At 42.6% G+C, this 18,772-nt stretch overlaps 1 protein-coding gene across 1 annotated transcript in view; it reads left to right on the top strand.

Moving 5' to 3' along the window:
- Positions 1–18,403, top strand: part of LOC122547166 (toll-like receptor 3) — a 36,819-nt gene extending 18,416 nt beyond the window's left edge. The window contains exons 3-5 of the mRNA XM_088000837.1: positions 2,137–2,328; positions 7,641–9,481; positions 14,076–18,403. Coding sequence (XP_087856963.1) covers positions 2,137–2,328; positions 7,641–9,481; positions 14,076–14,304 — 2,262 coding nt within the window. The 3' untranslated portion in view covers positions 14,305–18,403. The remainder of the gene's footprint in view (positions 1–2,136; positions 2,329–7,640; positions 9,482–14,075) is intronic.
- Positions 18,404–18,772: the final 369 nt, after the last annotated feature.

Genomic DNA, 18,772 nt, shown 5'->3' with positions numbered 1-18,772 from the left:
CAGAACACTCTGGCTTCATTTGCACATCCCTTTAAATTTATCCCCTTTTTCTTGGACAAGACAGAAGAGTTTCTTCCCTATTTACTCTATCCAGACCGCTTCAAGATTTTGAAAATCTCTTATCAAATCTCCTCTCAGCCTTCATCTCTCTGAGAAGAACAGTCCCAACTCCTTCAGTCTATCCTCATAACTAACGTTTCTCATCCCTGGAGCCATTGTTGTAAATCGCTCCTGCGCCCTTTACAATTCATGCACATCTTTTGATAATCCATCGGTATGCTGGTTGTTGATGTCTTTGTCCAAGAAGAAAGAAAGACTTCTAGCACCTCATCACATTTCTCATCAACACCCCAAAATATTTTTCAGACCTTGAATTAACTTAAAGTGTAGCTGCAATTGTTATGTAGAGCGGAACGTTTCAAAATGGAGGTACTTGGAGCACCAACTGTTGTGGCAAGCTCCAGTGCATCACTGACCACAGGGAGCTATGATGGAGCTGTGATCTGGGTCTAACAGAGAGTGCCCCATTCCCATCCATTCTTCTGGGCTATTCCCCACCCCCACCACCACCACTTCTTTGACTGTTGCAATTCACACAGAGGTGGTCATGACAATATTCAAGTCTCAAATTGGGATCACGTTGGGAAAAGAATGTGTTGTATGAGCATGCTACCTCATAACATTGTGAGAGTTGATGCTCATGGTGAAGGTTTACATCACCATACTCTTTCAGTGTTGGAAACAACAGAGCCTGCTTGGTCTAATGTGGCTGTGGAAAACTGCTCCCTGGTCTTACAGAAGAGTGTCTTACCGATAACAATAAAATTTATTGCAGCCAATTACAGCTTACACTGATAGAACAGATATCATTAAAGGGAGGTGATGGCCTAGTGGTCGTATCACTGGACTGTTGATCCAAATACCCCGATAATATTCTGGGGATACAGATTCAAATCCCACCATGGCAGATGGTGGAATTTGAGTTCAAAAAAAATCTGGAATTAAAAGTCTGATGACAACCATGAATCCATTGCTGATTGTTAGGAAAAACCTATCTGGTTCACTAATGCCCTTTCAGGAAGGAAACTGTCATCCTTACCTGGCCTGGCCGACATATGGCTCCAGACCCACAGCAATGTGGTTGACTCTTAACTGCCCTCTGGGCAACTAGGGATGGGCAATAAATGCTGGCCTAGCCCTCATCCTGTGAATGAATAAAGAAAAAGAAATTCCGAGCAGGATTCATTGTCAGATCTCACTCTTTCAAGAGGTCTTAAGTGTGTACAAATCCATGGGACTTCATTATAGTAGGCAGTATGTATTATATTCCCATCTACTGACAGAAAGTGGGAACTGCAACACTGAGGTGTCACCGTTTCCAATTGTAGCCACTTGATGGAGCTATATAATTCCAAATTCATTCCAGATCTAATATAATTAATTAAAGGTGTTTTATATTCAGGAAAACCAATTCCCTGGAGTTTTGATATTAATTTGATAGCAAATATAAAGCAGCAATGGGTGTTAAAAGAAGGTTGAATGTCTAAAATAAAGAGAAAACTGTTGAAAATTCTTTGCAGATGGGTCAGCATTTGTGATGAAGACAAACCGGTTTAAGTTGCTGCGAAAATCTTGAAACAGAGGAGAGGAATTAAAGAGGATGTACAGCAGAGACAAGGATGGGTAAAACTGAAACAAGAACGGGAGAAACTTGCCAAAGTGGAGTGCCATCCAACAGCTCAGAAAATGTAAAAACAAATAGGCAGATAATGACAGATAGAAAAATGGGAAGGAAAGTGGAGTCTAAGATATCTTATCTAAATACCCAAGGAATGCAGTAGGAGGTACTTAGCTAGACATGATACAAAGAAATGAGATGGCAGGCTACAAATACTCCTTCCAAGTGCGGTCTAATCAGCAGGAAAGCTGGGCAAGTCTGAGCCAGGCTCAAACAACCCAAGGCTTTCATAATTCTGACTTTTCTCCTGAGCTTTGCATTCTCTTTAGGTAAAGGTCAGGAAAATCAAATCTGTTCTCATGAAGCAAATTTGATTGCTAATCGAACTGTGATAGGAATAAGCGATATTTAGAATTGATCCTGCTCTAACTGAACGATTGTATGTTTCTCTTTTTAAGGAATTGACAGTCCTGGATGTGTCTCACAATAAATTGGTTTCCGCCAAACTGGGAACTGAGCTGCAGTTGCAAAAGCTGCAAAGATTGGCGCTGTCTGCAAACAAAATCACACAGTTAAAGAATGACGATTTTGATTTCCTCAACGGCAGCACGCTGTACCAGCTGGATTTGTCGTCCAACAGCATCACTGAGGTAATTGTATTTTGTGCTGGCAGTTGGTGTATGGTTGTTTTACACCAGATTGCTTTGAGGAATAAGGCAAGTCATGAGTAAACTGTGAAACAAGCCCAATTAAAATCGCCATATTTCAGAGCTAGCGGGATGCTGGCTAGTGTAAGGCAAAACAGAAACAAAGATTTGCAGAAACTGGGTCTTCTCATGGTTCAGTGCGAAATAATTGTTCAGCATTCTGAAAATAGATGGGTGTGAGCTGTCACTAGTAATTGAGGGTTCAGGAATGAGAATCAAGATACTGGGGTAAATATGAGAGATGTAGACTAGAAAGCAGAAGGGGCCTCCTTTATATATTCAGGCTGGGGAATTCACTTGTCGGATTAGTAGTTGAAGCAGAAAGCACAAGAATGGATTAGATAGGCAGCTGAAGGGAAGGAGGTTAAAAGGCTAGGGGAGCAAATAGCTAAATATGTTTGGACTACTTAAACTCATCTGACCAACCAAGCATTTGTATCATAGCAAAGAGGTGGTGGAGGGAATAAAAGAAAATGGGAGAAAGTGAGGTCTGCAGATGCTGGAGATCAAAGTTGAAACTTTATTGCTGGAACAGCACAGCAGGTCAGGCAGCATCCAGGGAACAGGAGATTCGACGTTTCGGGCACAGGCCCTTCTTCAGGAATGAGCAGAGAGTGTTCAGCAGGAGAAGATAAAAGGTAGGGAGGAGGGACTTGGAGGAGGGGAGTTGGAAATGTGATAGGTGGAAAGAGGTCAAGGTGAGGGTGATAGGTCGGAGTAGGATGGAGGCGGAGAGGTCAAGAAGAAGACTGCAGGTCAGGAAGGCGGTGCCGGGCTGGAGGGATCCGGCTGAGACAAGGTGGGGGGAGGGGGGATGAAGAAACTGGTGAAGTCCAAGTTCATCCCCTGCGGTTGGAGGGTTCCCAGTCGGAAGATAAGACGCTCCTCCTCCGACCGTCGGGTTGTTGTGGTTTGGCGGTGGATGAGTCCAATGACCTGCATATCCTCGATGGAGTGGGAGGGGGAGTTGAAATGCTGTGCCACAGGTTGGTTGGGTTGGTTCGTCCGGGTGGCCCAGAGGTGCTCTCTGAATCGCTCCGCAAGTAGGCGGCCTGTCTCCCCAATATAGAGGAGGCCACACCGGCTGCAGCGGATGCAGTAGATGATGTGGGTGGAGGTGCAGGTGAATCTGTGGCGGATATGGAAGTTTCCCTTGGGGCCTTGGAGAGAAGTGAGGGCGGAGGTGTGGGCGCAAGTGTTGCACCTCCTGCGGTTGCAAGGGAAGGTGCCGGGAGTGGAGGTTGGGTCGGTGGGGGGTGTGGATCTGACAAGGGAGTCGCGGAGGGAGTGGTCTCTACGGAAAGCTGATAGGGGAGGGGAGGGAAATATATCCTTGGTGCTGGGGTCTGTTTGGAGGTGGCGGAAGTGACGGCGGATGATGCGCTGTACATGGAGATTGGTGGGGTGGTACGTAGTCTCCGCCGCATCTGCTCCTAGGAGGACCAGTTCAAAATACGTAACCGACTCCCACAGCTACCTGGACTACACCTCCTCCCATCCTGCCCCCTGTAAAAACGCCATCCCATTCTCCCAATTCCTTCGTCTCCGCCGCATCTGCTCCCAGGAGGACCAGTTCAAAATACGTACAACACAGATGGCCTCCTTCTTCAAGGACCGCAATTTCCCCCCCGACGTGGTCGACGGTGCCCTCCACCGCATCTCCTCCACTTCCCGCTCCTCCGCCCTTGAGCCCCGCCCCTCCAACCGCCACCAGGACAGAACCCCACTGGTCCTCACCTACCACCCCACCAATCTCCATGTACAGCGCATCATCCGCCGTCACTTCCGCCACCTCCAAACAGACCCCAGCACCAAGGATATATTTCCCTCCCCTCCCCTATCAGCTTTCCGTAGAGACCACTCCCTCCGCGACTCCCTTGTCAGATCCACACCCCCCACCGACCCAACCTCCACTCCCGGCACCTTCCCTTGCAACCGCAGGAGGTGCAACACTTGCGCCCACACCTCCGCCCTCACTTCTCTCCAAGGCCCCAAGGGAAACTTCCATATCCGCCACAGATTCACCTGCACCTCCACCCACATCATCTACTGCATCCGCTGCAGCCGGTGTGGCCTCCTCTATATTGGGGAGACAGGCCGCCTACTTGCGGAGCGATTCAGAGAGCACCTCTGGGCCACCCGGACGAACCAACCCAACCAACCTGTGGCACAGCATTTCAACTCCCCCTCCCACTCCACCGAGGATATGCAGGTCATTGGACTCATCCACCGCCAAACCACAACAACCCGACGGTCGGAGGAGGAGCGTCTTATCTTCCGACTGGGAACCCTCCAACCGCAGGGGATGAACTTGGACTTCACCAGTTTCTTCATCCCCCCTCCCCCCACCTTGTCTCAGCCGGATCCCTCCAGCCCGGCACCGCCTTCCTGACCTGCAGTCTTCTTCTTGACTTCTCCGCCTCCATCCTACTCCGACCTATCACCCTCACCTTGACCTCTTTCCACCTATCACATTTCCAACTCCCCTCCTCCAAGTCCCTCCTCCCTACCTTTTATCTTCTCCTGCTGAACACTCTCTGCTCATTCCTGAAGAAGGGCCTGTGCCCGAAACGTCGAATCTCCTGTTCCCTGGTTGCTGCCTGACCTGCTGTGCTGTTCCAGCAATAAAGTTTCAATAAAAGAAAATGACCTAGAATCTTGAGAGAAAAGAAGGACAAGATAGTTCAAGAGGCAGGAAAAGCAATGAATAGCAGAGGCAAGGATGAGGCAAAACTGAACTGAAAACAGATGTCTGACCACCTCTTCTCAACAGCTATAATGGATGGGCAATAAATTCTGGCTGAACCAGTGACCTCAAAGACTCCATGGAAGAATACATTCACACAGACCCCATGGAAGCTGCCAAAATAGAGTGCAGTCCAGCAGCTTTAAAAACAACGTTAGGTTAATAGCAAAGTGGGGAGGAAAGACTGACAAATAGCACAGACAGATTGGGCTGAAAGGCTTGTTCCTGTGTTGTAGATTGTGTGTATCTCTGAATATAAGGATACTCTGAGTTTTGCTCCTTTCTTAAAAAGAGCTTTTTTTTTAAACAAGACCTTTGTTTATTAAGAACTTGTTAAGTCAAGAATGACTCTGGGCCGTGGTATATGAGGGATGGGAAGAGATAAATTCTCAAACGCCAGAGAAGACAACATTTGTGAGCTAATCCATTTTTTTGGCTTGTGACCCTCAATTGTTCATATCATAGAATCACATGGAAAATTTAAATTTAAATTCATACTGCCATTTGTACAGTATCATCAAATCTTGGACTTCTCATTTTGAATTTGCCAGTGAAACTAACAGCCTTTCTCAAAGTCTGATTGTCATAAAACATAAATGAGATACAAAGGAAGTGAGAATGTACGTGTCAGTAGGAATGGATTGCCTGGTCTTTACAAGCTGATAGCTGTGAATTAGGATGCATAATTTGGGCAGTCCAAGAAGCATGTTGAAACAACAAACCATAGCAGGGTTTTGGGAAAAACTAATGGCAATTTACACAGTAAGTAATGTCTGAAAGGAAACAAAAAAAATCTCATTACCATTGACAATGAAGCTTTGTTTTTTTTTCATTAAAATAGCATATTGCTGATGATCTGTAAATATATATTGCAGGACACAGTTTCAGCATATTTTCACCTCCCCTCAAGGTGTTATTTTTTTCCTCTTCACCACATTTCCTAGCTCAAAGTATTGCTTTAGCTGGTTCACACTCCAGATGCTGTGTTTACAAGCTGCCTTTGGAAGCTGACATCTTAAGTCTGATAGAACAGAAAAGTTAGCTCCAGGAAAAAACATAATAGTGAACTCATTGTCACCAATTGTTCTAAAAGTTCAATATGTATAGTGTTCCCCCTCTGTTCATTCTTAATCTGTGTTTCTCTTCATAATATGAAGTTTTAAATCCAAGTAGTGACTTAAATATTTATTTATATGAATTGAATTTTTTAAAATTCATTCATGATATGTGGGTCTCACAGGCTAGGCCAGCAATTATTAACCGTCCCTAATTGCCTTTGAGTAGGTATTAGAGAGCTACCTTCTTGAAGCTGAAAGAACTGCGTGTGCTGGAAATCAAAAACAAAAACAGAAGTTGCTGGAGAAGCTCGGCAGGTCTGAGCAAGGGTCACTGGACCCGAAACGTTAACTCTGATCCCTCACCATATATGCCGCCAGACCTGCTGAGCTTTTCCAGCAATTTCTGTTTTTGTACCGTCTTGAAGCACTGCTTTGGGGTGTACGGGCACACACAGTGTTGTTAGTAAGGGACAATTCATGTTCCATTTATTAAGATTAGATTAGCTTACTTACAGTGTGGAAACAGGCCCTTCGGCCCACACCGACCCTCCAAAGAGCAACCCACCCAGACTCATTCCTCTACATTTACCCCTTCACCTAACACTACGGGCAATTTAGCATGGCCAATTCACCTAACCACATTTTTGGACTGTGGGACGAAACCGGAGCACCCGGAGGAAACCCACGCAGACACGGGGAGAATGTGCAAACTCTACACAGACAGTTGCCTGAGGCAGGAATCGAACCCGGGTCTCTGGCACTGTGAGGCAGCAGTGCTAACCACTGTGCCACCGTGCAGCCCATTTTATTAAAATTTGTAATTTTTTTAGTAATCACATGATTAGTTTAGATTCCCTACAGCGTGGAAACAGGCCCTTCGGCCCAAGAGGTCCATACCGACCCTCTGAAGAGCAACCCCCCCCCCTCTGACTAATGCACCTAACACTATGGGCAATTTAGCACGGCCAATTCACCTGACCTGCACCTCTTTGGCATGTGGGAGGAAACCGGAGCACCCGGAGGAAACCCATGCAGACAAAGTGCAAACTCCACACAGACAGTTGCCCGAAGCTGGAATTGAACCTTGGGACCCTGGTGCTGTGAGGCAGCAGAGCTAACCACTGAGCCACTGTGCCACCCTCAACTGTTTTGAGGCTAGCTTTACAGTCCAGTATTATTAATTCAGTTTAAACACTGAAAATTGCTATGGTGGCATTTGAACCCATAAATCCAGGATAGCTTAGGATTCCCCCAAAATCCATTAGACACTGTCACTCCACCACCTTTTCCCTGTAATGATCCTAGTAAATCCATCAGCTCACTGAGCCTCTGAATTATTAGCCATTACTAAGCCAGCATCTCCCCCCTGCGCCCCTTGATATTTGCATTTGTGTGGCTCAAAAACATGCAAATAGAAATGAACAATGTGTTTCTCTTTTGCTCTTTTCCAGTTTGAACTTGGCTGTTTCCACAAAATTGGAAGTTTACACGGGCTACTTTTGGACAATGTTGTTCTCCATTCCACTCTTGCCAAGCAACTCTGTGCAGCATTGTCACAGACTGACATTGCTGAGCTTTTTCTGAGGAACACCCACCTGAAAATACAAAACTCTACTTTTGCTGAATTAAACAAAACAAACTTGACAACTCTAGATCTGTCAAACAACAAGTTGACTACAGTGCAAACTAATTCATTTCAGTGGCTGCACAGATTGGAATATCTTCAACTTGAAAACAACAGCATTCAACATGTCACCCCAAAAACATTTGCTGGACTGGAAAATTTGAGGTATTTGAACTTGAAGAAAGGCCTCAGCCAAGTAGAATCTCTCATTGATGATTACTCATTTCAGGAGTTGGGAAATCTAGTGGTACTCAATCTAGAAGACAATAATATTGCAAGTATAAGGGCACATACTTTCTCAGGCTTGAGAAGTCTGAAATATCTTAGCCTGTATAAGTCATCTATCGTTGATCTAAAAACTATCAGTAACAAAACTTTCATGTCACTTGCAGAGTCTCCCCTTGTCAATTTAAATCTTACAAAAACAAAAATTTCAAAACTGCAGCCCGGAGCTTTTTCCTGGTTCAAGAAGCTGAAAAAGCTGGATATAGGTCTCAACTCCATCTCTCAGATGCTAACAGGAGAGGAGTTTCGAGGTCTAAGTGAGATAGAGGTGATATACCTGTCATATAACATGAAGTTGATTTTGTCTTCATCTTCCTTTATGCATGTCCCTTCTCTGAAAATCTTGATGCTCAGCAAATCAGCAATTGCCTCGTTGAACATTCAACCTTCACCATTTGATTGCATTAAGAATCTCACTGTCCTTGACCTCAGCAACAATAATTTAGCCAATTTGGATAAGGATGTTTTCCGTGAGCTTCGGCAGCTTCAAGTTTTAAAGTTACAACACAATAACTTGGCACGGCTCTGGAAGAGTGTCAATCCTGGAGGTCCAGTTCTTTACCTAAGTGGTTTGAAAGAGCTTCAGATTCTGGATTTGCAATCCAATGGGCTAGATGAGCTCCCAGAGAAAGCTTTTCAAGGATTGTATAAACTAAGTAATTTGGATTTAAGCATGAACAATTTAAACTTTCTTCCAGATGTTGTATTTAATGACTTGAAATCTCTCAAATCGCTTCATATACAGAAAAATCTGATTACATCTGTTGAAAAAGATGTTTTTAGCCAGTTATTTAGTAACCTAACAGCTCTCTATATGGGATTTAATCCTTTTGATTGTACTTGTGAAAGTATTTTCTGGTTTGTTACCTGGCTGAATAAGACCAATAGCAGCATCCCTGGCTTGAACACTCAATACATCTGCAACACTCCACCAAGTTACCACAACCATTCTGTTGTAGCTTTTGACATATCTCCCTGCAAAGATGTTGCTCCTTTTAAAGATGCATTTATCATTAGTAGCAGCAGTATACTTCTTTTCATTGTTGCTGTGTTTCTGATTCACTTTTGCGGATGGTGGCTAGAATTCTATTGGAACATTTCTGTCAACCGAATATTTGGGTTTAAGGAAATAGACCATCAGGAAGCTCAGTTTCAGTATGATGCTTATATCATTCATGCCAAAAATGACATTAACTGGGTCAACAAATATTTGTTGCCTTTGGAGCAACAGGATCAAAAAACTATGTTCCAGTTTTGCTTGGAAGAAAGGGACTCTGAAGTTGGAATTTCTGAGCTGGAATCCATTGTGAACAGTATAAGCCAGAGCAGAAAAATCATCTTTGTTATGACTCAAGAGCTTTTAAAGGATCCCTGGTGCAGAAGGTACGCTCACTTTAATTACATACTCACAAACTACTTTCAAAACTAAAAATGAAGCCAAAACTATGTTCACTGCAGAAAAGGACCATGTAGGCATTGAAATCAAGGAGGATGACTTTGATATGCTTGAATGAATGAGCATTGACAGACAGGAAGTTTTAGCAGACTTAACAATATATAAATCTCCAGGCCAGGAGGAGATGTATCCAAGACTGCTATGGGAGGCAAGGGGGGAGTTTGCAGAGCCTCTGACATTCATTTTAAACTTCTCTCTGGAAGACAATTAATATGATACCATTATTCAAGAATAGTGAAAAGAATAAGCCAGGAAACTGCTGGACAGTGAGTTCAGCATCGGTGGTAGAGACTCTATTGGAAAAAATTCTGAGGGACATTTGGAGAGGCAAGGATTAATCAACTGTTGTCAGTTGGCTTTGTAAAGGGGAGATCATCTCCAATAGATTTGATGGAATTTTCCGAGGGGCTGACTAGTGTGAAGGTAGCGCAGTTGTTGAAATCTACACGGACACCAGTAAGACTTTTGACAACACCTTGCATGACAGGCTGGTTAAGAGGCTAGAAGCCCATTGGATCCAGGGCAATTGGCAAATTGGATCTAAAATTGGCTCAGCGGCAGGGTGCCAAGGGTGATGGTTGAAGGGTGCTCTTGTCGCTGGAAGCCTGTATCGAGTGGAACACCACAGGGTTCAGTGCTGGCTCTTTTGCTGTTTGTTGTGTACAATATTATAGGAAATCTAGACAAGAATGTAGGAAGCATGATCAGTGAGTTTGTGGATGACACAAAACTTGATGATATGGTAAATAGCAAAGTGGAAAGCATTAGAATATCGGATGATATGGACTGGCTGATCTGCTGGGCTAAACAGTGGCAAAAGGAATTTAATACTGAAAAGTGTGAGGTGTTTGATTTTAGGACGATTAACAAGACAGAAGAATGCATGTTGAACGGTCGGACCCTAGGAAGTACAGAAGTTTAAAGGGACCTTGGTGTACATGTCCATAGATCCTTGAAAACAGCAACTCAGATAAGGGAGATAGGGTGTTTAAGAATGCATATGGATACTTGCTGTTATTAGTCAAAGCATTGAATAGAAGAACAAGGAGGTTTTGATGGAGCTGTATGTAACATGAGTTGGTGTAGAGCTGGAGGACTGTGTGCAATTTTGGTTACCACACTACAGACAGAATGTGCGTTAGAATGGGAGCAGAAGAGATTCATCAGGATGTTGCTTGGGCCAGAGCAATTCAGCAATTAAGGGAGACTGATAGGCTAGGTTTGTTTTCCTTCATGTACAGAATACTGATGGGGGGGGTATCTGATTGAAGTGTGTAAGTTCTGAGGGGCATAGACAGGGTAGGCAGGGAAAAATGTTTGCACTTGGTAGAGGGGTTAATAACCAGGGCATAAAGTTTTTAAGATAAAGAGCAAGAGGTTTAGAGAGGATTTGAAGAAACAATTTTTCACCGAGAGGTGGAACTCACTATTAGATTACATTACAGTGGGGAAACAGGCCTTTTCGGCCCAACAAGTCCACACCGACCCGCCGAAGCATAACCCACCCATACCCCTACATTTACCCCTTACCTAACACTATGGGCAATTTAGCATGGCCAATTCACCTGACCTGCACATCTTTGGACTGTGGGAGGAAACCGGAGCACCTGGAGGAAACCCACGCAGACATGGGGAGAATGTGCAAACTCCACACAGTCAGTCGCCTGAAGCGGGAATTGAACCCGGGTCTCTGGCGCTGTGAGGCAGCAGTGCTAACCATGTGCCACCGTGCCGCCCCTATGTAAAATGGTAATACAGCCAGGACCTCTAAGACATATAAGAACAATTTGGATGATCACTTGAAACACCAAATCATACAAGGTTGTGCGCCAGGTTTTGTAAAATGTGATTAGAATATGCAGATGTTTAATGATCAACATGGACATGATGATTAATAAGAGTGTAACCTGCAGAGTGTAGCAGTTTGATAAGTTTGAGAATTTCAGAATTAATCTCTTGCCTTAGAATCTAACTCCTAGTTCTTTGATAATATCAACTGATTAGTAAGCTTTAATTCTAAAAGGGAGACAGTTAAGTCTCTTTTGGAACTGTAGAGAGCAAAAGCAATTCTACTGAGTGATGCTGCTGTAGCTTGGAAGGTCATCTGGAGTTATCAATTAATCTGGTTTGAACCAGTTCCTGAAACAGCTGAGGTAGAGTATACAATAAGAGGTCTCCATGAGTTAGGTGAAGTAGGGAATGGAGGTTTTTCTTTTTTACTGTGGTCTTATTTAACAAACTACGTTCACAGATCAGCGAGGCAGGAGCAGATAAAGGCCCAAGTGTTGGGAGGTATTAAGGGATTCACTGAAACAAAAGAGAATAGGGCCCCTCAAGGACCAAAGTGGACATATATGTGGAGAACTGTAGGAGATGGGCGAGGTACTCAATGAATTTTTCTTCTCTATGTTTACCATGGAGAAAGACATGAAGGCTTGGGAACTTGCAGAAATTAGTGGTGATATCTTAGGGACAGTCCATTTCACAGTTGAGCAGGTGTTAGATGTATTAGAACGTATGAAGGTGGATAAATCTCCTGGTCCTGACCAGATATATCTAAGAACACTGCAAGAGGCCAGAAAAGAAATTGTGGGGGCCTTAGGATCATCGTTAGACACAGGTGAGGTCTCGAAGACTGGAGGGTACCGAATGTTGTGCCATTATTCAAGAAGGGCTGCAAAGAAAAGCCTGGGAACTATAGACTAGTAAGCTTAACATTTGTGGTGGCTAAGTTACTTGAGAAAATTTTGAGGGACAAGATATACATGCATTTGGAAAGACAGGGTTTGATTAGGAGTCATCAGTTTAGCTTTTTGAGTAAGAGATCATATCTGTCAAATTTGTTAGAATTCTTTGATGAAGTGACCAGAAAGTTTGAGAAGGGCAGGATGGTAGATGTAGTCATAGATGTATGGACTTCAGTAAGGCCTTTGATAAAGCTCTACATGGTAGACTGCTTTGAAAAGTAAGATCGCTTGGAATCCAGGGTGAGCTGGCAAATTGGATACAAAATTTGCCTGATAGTAGGAAGCAGAGGGTAATAATGGAAGGATACTTGTCGGACTAGAGGTCTGAGACTAGTGGAGTGCCTCATTGGCCAGTGCTGGGCCCATTACAGTTTGTTGGATTAATAATTTGGATGGGAATGTACAAGGCATGATGAGTAAGTTTGCTGATGTCACTAAAATAGATGGCATCATGGACAGTGTGGAAGGTTGTCAGAAATTGCAGCAGGACCTTGATCAGCTGGGGAAGCGGGCTGAGAAATGGCAAATGGCGTTTAATATAGATAGGTGTGAGGTCTTACATTTTGGAAAGTCAAATCAAGGTAGCAGTTTCATCGTGAATGTAGAGGCTTAAGGAGTGTAATGGAACAGGGGGATCTTGGAGTTCAGGTTCACAGTTCTCTGAAAGTGGAGTCACAGGTAGACAGGGCAAGAAGAAGGCTTTTGGCATTCTGGCCTTCATCAGTTTAGATATTGAGTATAGAAATCGGGAAGTTATGTTGCAGTTGTACAGGACATTGGTGAGGCCGCACTTGGAGTATTGTGTTCCGTTTTGGTCACCTTGTTATAGGAAGGATATCATTAAACTGGAAAGAGTGCAGAAGAAATTTATAAGGATGTTGCCTGGACTCAACAGTCCGAGTTATGGAGAGAGGTTGAACAAGCGAGGACATTTTTCTTTAGAGTGTAGCAGACTGAGGGGGAACCTGATAGAAGTGTATAAGATCATGAGAGTCATGGTTAAGGTGAAAGCACCTCAGTCTTTTTCCCAGGGTTGGGCAATCAAGGACTAGAGAGCATCAGTTTAAGATTAGGGAGGAATGAATAAAAGGGAACCTGAGGGGCAACGTTTTTACACAAAAGGTGGTACGCATTTGGAATAAGCTGCCAGTTGAAGTGGTTAAAGCAGGTACATTAACAACATTTAAAAGGCATTTGGACAAACACATGAATAGGAAAGGATATGGGCCAAATGCAGGGAAATGTAGGGTTAGCGTGGATGGATATTCTAGTTGGCATGGATCAGTTTGGACGAAACTGCCTGTTTCCGTGCTCTAGGACTCTATGACTGTAAGCACCAGAGATAAATAAAAGTCAGAATAAGAGACTAAAATTAGGGTAAAGTGTGTATCTTTAGGATTAAGTAATTAGAAAGGTTAGCAAGTAGGATTAAGTTGAAGTTTTAATAGTGGAAAATGAAATTAGTGCAGATTTAAAGTCACTTTTTAAGTTTAAACTCGATGGACCAAAGGGTGTCCTCTGAACTTTGTGATTCTCCGATGGACTGAAGAGCCTGTTTCCATGCTGAATAAAGTCTGTATAATGGCACAAGGCTATTTAACCCAACACGTTCTTGCTGGTATCTTGTGATCCATTTGTACTGCCTCCCACCCACTAACATTGGCTGCATTAAATGTCATTTTCATGATTTGGGGACAAGAGTTAACAGGAAAAATATTTATGCCCTATGTCCTATGTTGCCTTCTGCCTAATTCAACCACTTTTCTGATTTCAGATTCAAGGTACATCAGGCAATGCAGCAAGTCATTCAGCAAAGCCGAGATTCCATCATTTTGATACTTTTACAGGATATCCCTGATTATAAATTACACCAAATGCTCTGCCTCCGAAGGGGAATGTTCAAATCGCACTGTATTCTAACCTGGCCTGCTCAGAGTAAGCGAATTCCTGCCTTTCACCAGAAACTTAAGGTCGCACTTGGTTCAACTAATCGAGTCCAATAGGCTTACATCTACTCACTGTCTGCACTTAGTACTCCTCAGTCTAATACAAGGTTAAAATATAAAAAGGGAAATTTTGAGGCAAAAATCAGCAACAAATTCTGAACAGAATTATGAAGTGCTCTCCTTTTGTGCTCTACCCATACCTCGTGTCACTCCTTCACATTTTCCCTGAAATCCTGCAAATCTTTTCTCTTCAGATAATGATCTTGTTCTCCTTTGAAAGCCACAATTGAACAACAGCCTAACTCTCCGTAGCGTAGAAACATTTTCCCTCGTGTTACTGTTGTCTCTTTTGCCAGTCACCTTAAATCGGTGCCTTCTAATTGTTGGTCCTTTTAGCACTGGAAACAGTTTCTTCTGACCTGCGTTGTCTAAATCCCTCTCGTGACCTTGAACACGTTTGTGAAATCACCTGTTACCTTTCTTCAAGGAGAAAAGCCTCAGGTTCTCCAATCAATCCACATAATTGGATGGCATGGTGGCTCAGTGGTTAGTACTGCTACCTTATAGTGCCAGGGACCTGGGTTTGATTCCAGCATTGGGCGACTGTGTGGAGTTTGCACATTCTCCCCGTGTCTGTGTGGGGTTTCTCTGGTTATTGTGGTTTCCTCCCACAATCCAAAGATGTGCAGGTCAGGTGAATTGGCCATGCTAAATTGCCCATAGTGTTAGATGTGTTAGGTAGAGGGAAATGGGTCTGGGTGGGTTACTCTTCAGAGGGTAAGTGTGGACTTGTTTGGCCGAAGGGCCTGTTTCCACATTGTAGGGGATGGAATCTAATCTACAACTGAAGTTCCTCAGCCCTGGAACAACTCTTGTGAATCTTTTTGGCACTCTCTCTCATGCCTTCACATCAAATGCCAAAAACATTAGGGAATTATTTTCGTGAAACTGTGAGGGGAAGGAAATGTGGAATGATCATCAAATGTGGCTATATGAGTTAAACCAAAGACTGAGAAAAAAAGTTTTATAACTATGCTCGGAGTGTGCTATCGACTGCAAAACGATCTTTCGTAAGGCAGATCTCTGCAAAACAACAGGGCAGTAATAATTTAGGCTAAGAGCTAAAAAGCGGAATTAGAATTGTTGATTGCTGAGAACGCAATTGGACAAAGGGTCTCCTTCTAAGATACAAAGCCTTAACAAATTCTCTATTCAAACTTGAATTACTGTTGTCTTGTATTTGACAAGGCAGCAATGAAAATGATAGTGAAACCTGGAAAAGGTGAGCTGCCTTCATGAACTGCTGTAGTTCATGTGCTGCCAGGAGACCCCACAATGCCCTGAGGAAGGCAATTCCAGGATTTTGATCTGGCAACACGAAAGGAACAGTGAATTCTTTTCCATGTCAGGATGTGAATGGCTTGGAGGAGAACTTGTAAATGGTGGTGTTCCCATGAATCTTTGCGTTTTTCTTTCGAGTTGGTAGAAATTGTGAGTTTGGAAGGTGCTGTCTGAGAAGCTGTGGTAAGTTACACTGCCGCTACATTGTCAAGGTGGCGTCAGTTAAGTGGGCTGCTTTGTCCTGGATGGTGTCACGCTTCTTGTCATTCCTTCGGTGTCACTGAGTGAAAATCCTGGAATTCCCTCCCTTAGGATATTGTGGGTCTACCTGCAGCAATCGAAATACCGCGGTTCAAGAAGGCAGCTCACCAGCACCTTTTCAAGTGCAATAAATTCTGGCTAGGCCATCAAAGCCCATAGCTCATGAATGATTTTATTTTTAATGTTATGATTGTTTTTTGTATCATATCTAAAATGGTCCTTTTATTCTCCAGATGTATAAACTTATGCAATATTCTTTGATCTGTCTAATATATCTTCAGTACAATATTTTATAAGTTTGAGCAAATTTATAAGGTACCCGGTTGCAGTATTTTTGACATTAATGCTTTTAAACAATACAACAGGAAATTGATTGGTGGAAGGCTCAGCCATGGTAATGTCATAGAAAGTCAAAAGAATGGTGTAGTATTTCTTGGAGATGAAGGACATAAGTGTTTCTTGCCACTTGTAAGTAGCACAGTAGGCTTTAGAGTAGTGTGATCATTTTCAGATGAGTTTCTTTTGTATCCACTGTTGAAAACTAACAAAGTCAAGTTAATTTGAAATAATACTTATATGAAGAAGCAATTTCATACTCTGCATTGTATAATCACTTATGCATTGGGGGTTATTACCTAATTAAGCAACCAGTCAGAAACAGATGACTGACCAAACAGCATACCTTAATTAAGTTGTAATTGAAGAATTAGTAATTAATCAAGTAGTTGTAATGATTAAGCTTCAGTTTAACATGCTCTTAGTCAAGCATCAAAATCCAATACTATGTGCTAAACTCAGCATTATTTTTAGCCTGGAAGATTCAAAAATGGGAACAATAGACATTTACACAAAATCAGATCAGACAAAGAAAATGTAAAAGAAATATTATCCTACTGGCTACACAGCCAAGCATCAATTAAAATAAACTAACCGATAAAATAAAAACCGCAGGAATTGTGGATCAGAAACAAAAACAGAAATTGCTGGAAAAGCTCAGCAGGTCTGGCAGCATGTGTGAGAAAAATCAGAGTTAATGTTTCGGTCAAGTGAACATATACATTTAAGCCAGAGTCCTAAGGGGAATATCTTAAGATTTCTGACTTTTTAAAATCTATTTGTTGGAAAACTAGCAGATAATGTTAGTTACTATATGTCAATCAAAAGATATGAAGAAGGATATAAAAATGCCCATTTTCTGTTAAAACAGCATACTTATAGACTGATCAGGTACAAATATTTAAAATTTCACAGTACAGGGTAGATATATGGACTCAAGAATCTTGATATCATTATGGATAAAGGCATCTCATCCACCATTTCAAACATGCATTCCCTCCATTACCAATGCATAGTCACAATGGTGTGTAGCTTCTTCAAGATGCACTGCAGAAATTCACCAAGGCTCCTCCAACTGCATCTTCTAAACCCACAATCTCTACTAACTATGCACACTTGGATAACAGATGCATGGGAGCATCATTATATGTATATTCCCCTCCAAGCCTTTCATCATCTTAACTTGGAATTTACTGCCACTCTTTCACTGTCACTAGGTCCAATACCTTCCAATCAGAACTGTGGCTCTATCCACACGAAATGTAGCTGTTGGAGGAGTTATCTCAGTACTGCATTCACAAGGGATATTAGGGATGAGGCCAGCCAGTGACACCCACTTCACACGAATAAATAAAACAAAAACCACATGAATGGCCACAAATTATTTCCTTTTGCTTTTACAGGGGAGACAGGGGTCTTTAAGCACGATTAACTCCCTTATCCAGCAAGAAAGCTTGCCAGATCAAGCACCAGCTGATTGGTAGGCTCTCGCTGCCCACACACACAACACTGTCAATCAGAGACTGCAGGGGAATGTCAGAGGGTGCAGGCTGCTTAACTATGAAAACCAGGAGGAGTAAGAAGGTTCTTATTTTGAGGATTGCATAACGTCCTTGGAGTGGAAGAAGAGAATATTCGGAGTTCAGGGAAAGTGTGTGGCAGTCTTCGGCCATTTTATTGTCTTCCCTATCCCACCACTGAAAGGCAGACCATCTTGTCAGGAAAGTAGCCACTTCTTCCACTTGTTGGGAAGACAGGTGATTGGGCCGGTGGTCAGCGAAGAATCTTATGTGGTCATTGATGAGCTCAATGGCTGCTATGTGGAGGCAGGTTGGGAAGGACCTTTCCACCCACACAATTGCTGAGAAGCCAGGTATCTCTCTCTTCACCTGCATCTGCCATTTTCCCCACCACTTCGAGGGAAAGTGCTGTCCTTTATTTCAGTTTAGATGGATAAAAGAAAGTTATTGTAAAATGGGAATAAGGCGGGTTTTTAAAATGTATTCTTTGTTCTATTTATTCTTTCATGGTATGTGAGTGAAAAATAAACTGTCCCCCTAGTTTCTATAAGTATCAGGGTGTATAAGTAAAGAAGATTTTTGGCCATTTAAACATAAGTGGAAACATGTTAAAACTGTACTTTTAAGTTTTTGTCACAAACTTTGAATTTGAAAAAATGTATCCACATTACTAAAATTAAAACACATTTGAAACGTTCCATCTGTGCCTGTTGCTTATTTGTTGGATTTGTTCAATGGAGAAAATATGCAAATAATTTATTGTCAAATAAACCTTTTGAACAAAACTATCCTCTTTTTTACAACAAAGGAAAAATACATTTTTGATAGTTAAGATTTTTAAAAATTAGATTTGACTATTAAAGCCTTGGAGGAAAGGTGAGGGGATGTTGCAATTTAGTTTACTGTATGGTGAAAACAGAAACTAACTAAAGAAGAAATACTTTCAGAACACAATGTCGTGGTATGCCGTTCCCAGAAACAGTGATCTCTGCATGCACAGAACACAACTAGTAATCTCTGCGCGATTGTGCAGAACACAAGAAACCATCTTTCACGGGCTTTTGTTG

This window comes from Chiloscyllium plagiosum, unplaced genomic scaffold (assembly GCF_037043375.1).
Source record: "Chiloscyllium plagiosum isolate Xiang-an unplaced genomic scaffold, Cpla_swu_hap1 HiC_scaffold_2, whole genome shotgun sequence".
Taxonomy (NCBI): Eukaryota; Metazoa; Chordata; class Chondrichthyes; order Orectolobiformes; family Hemiscylliidae; genus Chiloscyllium; species Chiloscyllium plagiosum.
Note: the sequence above shows the minus strand (reverse complement) of the source record. Positions and strands in the feature narration are given on the sequence as shown.